Source organism: Engystomops pustulosus, chromosome 2 (assembly GCF_040894005.1).
Source record: "Engystomops pustulosus chromosome 2, aEngPut4.maternal, whole genome shotgun sequence".
NCBI lineage: Eukaryota > Metazoa > Chordata > Amphibia > Anura > Leptodactylidae > Engystomops > Engystomops pustulosus.
The window spans coordinates 182,770,811-182,778,640 of record NC_092412.1 but is presented as its reverse complement, the minus strand read 5'-3'; the positions used below and the strand labels follow the sequence as shown (position 1 = coordinate 182,778,640).

The following is a 7,830-nucleotide window of genomic DNA, read 5'->3' as shown; positions in this document are numbered from 1 at the left end:
CTTCAAGTGCATCTCCAGTGCACCTATAAATGTTTATCTTTCCCTCAATAAACATCTGACCAGCACTATTGAAAGAGAATTAGGGGCTAGACTTTGCAATGACATGACTGCAAAGTCATGACAATCATTTCGGTAAGAGGGTTAGAAAAATTACTCTGGGGACAGACTCTTGTATTAAACAAATAGGTTAATGTATTTTAGATCATGTAAACAAAATCAATATGCATCAATATAAGTAGAAAAATCTCAAAAAAGAAATGATGCTCTTTTGAGACTTGATCAAATGAAAATGTAAAACAATTTATTATATCTTAATTAATTTCTTATGAGAATAGATTTAGTTATTATATTATGTACATATAATTTCAGAGTTATTTACTAATTGAGAAGACAAGTCCGGCATCTCCATGAAAAGACTGCTTACGAAATGAGTTCTTCCAACTGTGTTTAAGTTTAGGGTTAGTTATAATAATGACTATTGGGCTTAGTGTTGCATAAGAGGATGCTAAGAATATCCGGATATCATTCATGTCAGAACTCACATTAGATAAAGTTAATGTATAAATCCACATAGAATTATCAAGCCCAAACAGCACCACATAGAGCGCAACTAATAAAATGACCGCTCTAGAAGCTTTGTACTCAGTTGATCTTTTTTGACCTCTGTTTGAACTCCTTATTCCTTTCACAGTTTTTTCATGTCGAAGTAAGGTGAATACTATATAAATGCTAGCAAGTGCCATCAGTCCCACAAAAATAAAATCTCGAAGGGTGTAAATAGATCCATTGATAATATAAGCTGTATAGTTTAAAAAGTCAACATCACAGTATACCAAGTGTAGAGCGTATGGGGACGTTGTGATATTTTTTCTGGCAAGTGCCAGGAAACTGTAAGGATACATTGAGAGGTTGATAAAACATAAGATGATGATGATGGTCATGACATTTTGTGAGACCTTCTGTTTGAGGTAAGTCCACACTTTAGTTGATGGAGCTATCAGAATGCACTGGTGACAGCTAAGTAAACTGGTGGTGCAAATAGACATGGCCCTACTTACTCTGTATGTATATATGACAAGCTTACATTCAGTATTGTCTAGTAAATCTTCTATGCCTATTGCATACAGAGATTGTGGGATGATACGGGAAAAAATAACTAGCAGATTGGCCGTTGCCAATACGGTCAGTATTGTGTTGGTTGGGAGAAGCTTCTTCTCAATGATTTTGATAAAGGTAAATTGTATAAGAATGAACATATTCCCTGGTATTCCAATTACAACAAGTAGGAAAAACCCTATGGCTTTGAGGAGAAGAAGAGGGTGCATTTGACTTGAAGACTTGTACTTCTGCAACCTGGAAAAACAATAATATTGAAAATGTATGACACTTTCAAAATAATATAAGAAAACACATATTCTGCTTCTTTCAGTTGGTAATACTAGGCAAAGATTTCGACATCCAAATTCTGTGGTGAAGCAAGGAACAACTTGCAAAAATAGTGAGGTGTGAGATTTCCTTCGTAAAATTTCAAATTTAGATAAATTATCCAAAGGTGCCAAATAAAAATTTACAGGAAGGTTCCAAAGAGGCTACTAGGGGCATGAAGTAGTCACGCCATGTGGCTTCAGCTCCGGCTACTCCACGCCCAAGTAGCCTCTTTTTGCATATTAGGTGATAAAAGATTTATAAAGTTATATAGGGCTCCCATTTCATTCATTAGTTGAACCTGCCACTGGATCTACCTTAATAGGTAGATCTGAGATGGTAGGTTTCCTTTAATCTGTAAAAAGTAGCCAATCTTGGTATGTATATCAATATAATAATCAATATAAATGGCAATGTCAGTTAAATAAAGTATATTTTCTGTATAACAATAAAGTAAACTTACCTCACAAAGCAGATAATGCACTACTGCTGTAAGAATGTTGGAATGATAATAATGGCATGTATATATAACCCATTGTGAAAAATGTCAATCCACAGGAGATTAATTAAATCTCAGAAATATGAGTGTTACATAGAACTGTTTGGACAAGTATCATGTGAGGGCATGACATATAATTCCGCATAATCTCTTGAGTGATGACCTGATACATTTTGCATTGGTTATCATTTCTACTGAATTTCATGTAGTTTCTTATACAAAAGATCACAATTATTTGTTAATTAAAATTAATTTTATGATCTGCCCAGTGATGTGGTTCATAGCCAGATAAATGTGTCTTTTTGTTTTACAAAACAATCAATAGAATGGTAGATAGAGTGGCACTATCCCTGCACCATTCCACACCCTCTTTTTAGAAGGTGAGTAACTTGATGGAATTTAAAAGACAGTACAGACTGTTTGATGTAGGAGCCCGGTGGTGGTCAAACGTTACTGAAACATAGTCCATAATCCATAGCAAATATTTTGAATATTTAGAAAAATATTTGCTATGGATCTTTTTATTTTAGGTTGCTTTCTGAATTATCATATATACTTGAGTATAAACCAACCCGAGTATAGGCCCGAACTAATGAAATGCCCAGCAGCCTTCCCAACTAATAAAATGCCCCATGCAGCTTCCCCCACTAATGAAGTGCCCAGCAACCTCCACAAACTAGTGAAATCACCCCTCACTGATGAAATACCCAGCAGCCAGGGTCGGCTCCAGGTTTCAGTAGGCCCCTGGGCGGCAGAGCCTCAGTGGCCCCTTTGCAGTGAACTCACGTGGTGGCATTAAAAATTCAAAAACTAAAACAGTCATGTTCCCTAAAATACTCCCTAGTTTATAATATCAAACAGTTCCCTCATGGTTATTGTACATAAAGCCCCCCTATCCCTATGGATTCATTAGATACAGCCCCTCTCACCCCATGGGTTCCTTATGTACAGCCTTATGTGGACCACCCAGCAGCACTTTCCAAGGTATGCCCAGTGCTGGCATCAGCCCTGCCATCAGCCTCCACCAACTAGTGAAATACCCCATGCAGCCTTCACTCACTCACGAAAAACCCCAGGCAGCCCTCCCCATTAATTAAATGCCCCATGCAGTCACCCCCAGTAATGAAATGCCCCATGCAACAATCCCTTGGTTAAAAAAACATATACTTTCTCCCCAGCACTCCTCTTCTCTCTCATCCTTATGTGTGACAGCGTGGCAGAGAAGTGTCCATGCACACCCTATAATGTCATCCATGTGTGCAGGGGTTCGAGATAATAAAACTGACTCTATCTGCGCTGCACAGAATGAAATCAGGCGGTAACTTGGCCCCACACAGTGCAGTGAATGGGATGTCCCATCTGCATTTTATAGAAATATATAATGCACAGATGTCCCATCTGCCACACAGCAGCGCCTGAACTGTAGTAATTAATATAGTTTTGCCGCGGCTGTTCGACAGACAGGACATCCATGCATTATATTTGTATTTCTATATAATGCAAGGACTGTCATCCACTGCCCTTTGTGAAGTCCATGGGATGAGGCCAAGATAGCACGGGCTTCACCTTTTCTTGTGCATGAGCAGGAAGCTGCCGGGAGCAGAGGAGCTGCCAGGGAGAAAAGGACCAGCAGGAAGAGCACTGGAGGGTGAGCATATGAGTTTATTTTTTTCACATGCTCATGTATAAGCTGAGTGGGGCTCTTTCAGCACAAAATTTGTGTTGAAATACTCAATTAGATATGGTAATTTGGATTTGAATTTTCGTTATGTTTCAAGGCCTGTTAAGGGTTCATTATTGAAAAGTTCTTGCTAAGTTGCATTGAAAACTAAAGATGCTGACCCTCTGTCCATGCCGCTCTCTAAAGATTAGCTTAAGTGGCATTAATTTTCCTATGTGTTTAGTGTATGTTAACTGTGCCTATGGTTGCTGCTGTGTTGATTCCTCTGTGGCTCAGCCATTTCCAGAAAGGGTTAATAGAGTAATCCAGTCCGCTTCTGGGGCGGCGTCCAGGAACTCCTTGTTATACCTGCCCAGTTTCATTACATTTTGCCAGTTCTACTAGTCTCCTGACACTTGTTGTTTGTTTGCCTTGCTATGGTGAGTAGCTGATCTCTGCTACATTTTTTGAGATCTCCCTAAAAATTCAATTGTGTGCTTTGCTGCCATCTTGGTTTTAACCCGGCTCTTTAGAACTCTTCTTCTTTGTCTGTATCTGTTATACAGTATGTCCTTGTGTGAAAGCTGGCCTGTCTCTGGCTTCCTTTTACCCGTCTGCTCCACCTTCCAGCAGCTGCCAGATGAAGTAAGTTTTGATTATCAACTTGCACAGTCTCTCAAGGTCTGTTAGCAGGTTTCTTATAGTGGGCTCACCCTAATAGTGTGGTATACCTGCTGTAGGCAAGTCTGGTTGTGGTTGCACTGTTTTCTGGACAGGTTTCTGACACCTGGATTCACGAGGCATTATATAATTGTGTTAATAATATATCTTTGATTCTTTATTTTCTCTGGCTAACTGCAGCTCACCAGAGGAATTAATATTATTTTATCACACCCTGACATTATCAGGTTATGTCCTTAGTTATGTCCAAAAGTTTACCATTTTCCAAAAAAGGACAACTTAAAAGGCAATGGAGGAAACAAGGTGTAACTATAGGGGTAGCAGCCATAGCAGCTTTTATGGGGCCCACAGTGTCAGGGGCCACCCATCGCGCCACACTTAAGACTGGAGGATTTGCACTGTTTTATTATTCTGTACACTGTGAGATGTCGGGCTTTCTCATCTCTACTTCCTGTTGTCTACTTCCCTGATGTGGTCAGCAGCTACTGGGCTGCATAAAGTGAATTTTGTGGCTTTTAACAACTCCCTGCAATAAGAAGACTGCCTAACAGTGAGTATATGACTATGAGTGTAAGAGTGTATAATGTGTAGATATATGAATGTGCTGTGTATATGCTATATATGAGTGTATATATGTGATTAGAGATTAGTGGATTGGTCGAAATTCAGATTTAATGAGTTCATCCAAATTTAACAACAAAATTCGGACAGGGCCCGAATTTCAGGCTGAACTTGTACCCAAAGTTAAAAATGACCATGGGAGCAAAGCAGCTGGCTCCCTATGGTCCCCCAAAATGCTATTGAACGGTGCTTTGTTTATATATATCATATGGGTATGCAAACTATAGAAACCTATTGGGCCCAGCTAGAGGCTTCATTTAAAAGGCTGAATATCATTCTAATACTTAGAGATATACAGTGCAGTACAGAAACACTGCAGTTTTTATATGAACGATTATAGTATTGCTTGTTAAAAGTAAGTTGTCACCAGCCATACACAGTATCATATAGATTAGTGTACATGTTTTATTGATGGCTTTATATAGCTTTATAAGTGAAGTTGAGAAAAACAAATGTACTTTTCTAAAAAAAAAAAAAAAAGCAGCAAACTTTCTTTTTGTCTCATTCTCTGCTCAATAAATAATTAATAAATGTTGTTTATTATGATAAATTAACCCCCAAAATGGTACTTTTCAAAAATACAACTCATTCTTAAAGAACAATCGCTAATTTGCCAATTTTGACAGAAAAAAGCTATGTCTTTTGGGAGATAAAAAAAAGAAAGAAAATAAATGCTTGGTCCATAACCCCAGAATTTGGTTGAGCTATCTCCATACAGTTGACACCTGACTATAACTACCCGAATGGTAATGCTGGTGCCCCCATCCTGCATCTGAATGAGGCGCTGACTGGTTGTCATGACAGCCTGCAGTATCATAAAGACTCCTAGGCCTGTCATTCAGCCAGATCACCAGCCAGTACACATTATAATGCAATACAGTACTATGAGGGATCAGCCTGAATGAATAGTAAAAAATAAATAAAAACTAAATTAAAAAATTTAAGTTATCTCAATGTAACTAGAACATATATAAAATTAAATAAAAGCATAAACATGTTAAGTATCGCTAAGTCAGGGTCAATCCTGTCCTTTTTGCTGCCTAAGGTAAAGATTAAAATGTCACGCCACCTGTATCCTTCAAACCTCTAGAGTGCACAGAAGAGTGCAGAGCAGATAGTCTGTGCCGCTATGCACATCAATTACACCAGTATAGATGTGATTGATTCTTCCAAAGCTGTTATACAACATACTGGTAGTGGTTTATTTGGTCAATTTTTGTCCCTTTAAGTCCCTTTAAACTACTAAGCAAGAAGGTAGGGATGAGCATTGCATGATTATAGAGTAAAAAAATAATTCCGAAAAAAAATTATGATAATAAATTCAAAGTCCAAAATGAAGAAAAGAGCACTTCATGTGTAGATCGTACTTTACAAATTCGCAGGTGGAGAAGATGGCAAAGCTGGGTGCTCAACTTCACTGTTTACTTCGCCTGTAATTGTTGATCCGCTTGGTCTGGGACTGGATCGGTATGAAAGTGTGGTTCAGCCTCTCCATATGGCAGCTTCATATTGTATCTCCTATAGACAATATCTTATATTATAACATGCAAGATCACACGCATGTAATAAAAAAAAATTCTTAAATAATTGTATTTAAAAGTTTGTAATAAAAAAGTATGGGCCCTTTAAGGAAATAAACTGGACATCACAGTGGAGGGATATTAGTAATGGCACAATCTATTAAATGCCGTCTTCTCCAAGGTAAGTCCCATGGTGGACGACATGATCAAGAATTATATAAACATATAGACAGTATGATTAAATGGGACTTAAAAATTAAAATCTTTCTCCTTAAAAAAAAAAGCTAATAACTTCTTCAGTGGATGGAAAGTTAACATACTTCATCAATCATACAGTTAAAGAGAAAAGAAATAGGTTGAATAGCGGCTCACCTTTGCCTGAAGTCGTGCTCGTGGAGTACGCCTGGACCTCGACGTTCTATTGTAAAATATAAGCAGAATCACTCCGGTACCGACGTGGCGTGGTTAAAAATTTTTTCAATCTTTATTTTCTTCCAATATAAAACATGACAACTCAATGGCAACACCAGTTGTTACATTTGCGGGACAAGGCCTACACGTTTCAGGTGCTACACGCACCCTTAATCATGGCACAAGTAAAGGTACAACAGCTCAGGGTTAATATGCTAAGTACATAGTGACGCAATCAGAGTGTTTCCGGTATCTACGTTCGTACTTAATTAACCCTTAAAATCAACAATACGTAAAAAATGTACACATTTCTAATCAAGAACCCCCTAAACATGAGATCATACCTATGAGACATGTACGGATTCACAACTTCGTAAGTTATTGATCGTGATTACGATCCAAATTTGTGTGCGGACAGCAAGGGTTAAAGACAAAACAATCAGGCAAGTGGAAATGAAAACCAAACTCTATGGCGCGCATGCGCACATAAATTCTTCTCGTGGTATACAAGTCACCGGGAAACAACAATTTCACAGCAATAGTAACATGATAAATAATACAGGAGGTACATATATTCTATTATTTTGAAACAAAGTATATACCCTTCATGTTTAGTAGTGTTCTTATAAAAATATATATTGTTAATGTATTATGATGTGTGTTCCGTTAGTGTGAACACATACAAAGGGATCATTAGAATATCATAAAAAATGTATGGGTGTATAGTATTTTTTGGCAGGTGATGGCCATTCGGCAATTGATGGAGAGACAGATGCGAGTGAGTATAAATGAATACAAAAAGCACAACATTTTATCAGTAATGAAATAAAAACTCATGTTTGTAATTTAAGCCTCTCGGCATTCTTGTGTCTAAATGGAGGATCCAGAAAGCCTCTCTATCTCTTAGTATTTTATGCCTGTCACCCCCTCTTTTGAGTCCCTGTACTTGTTCACTAGCATATGTTTCTAGGCTTGATGTATTTCCCTGATGAATATCTAGAAAGTGTCTGACT

The 7,830-nt window shown here is 37.9% G+C and overlaps 1 protein-coding gene across 1 annotated transcript; it reads right to left on the bottom strand.

Moving 5' to 3' along the window:
- Positions 1-371: 371 nt before the first annotated feature.
- On the bottom strand, positions 372-1,325 carry LOC140117077 (olfactory receptor class A-like protein 1). Its single transcript, XM_072133508.1, has one exon. It carries the CDS (start codon positions 1,323-1,325, stop codon positions 372-374), a length of 954 nt encoding a protein of 317 aa, XP_071989609.1.
- Positions 1,326-7,830: the final 6,505 nt, after the last annotated feature.

Coding starts and splice junctions, on each gene's coding strand:
- LOC140117077 (XM_072133508.1), bottom strand. CDS start 1,325: ATGCACCCTCTTCTTCTCCTCAAAGCCATAGGGTTTTTCCTACTTGTT.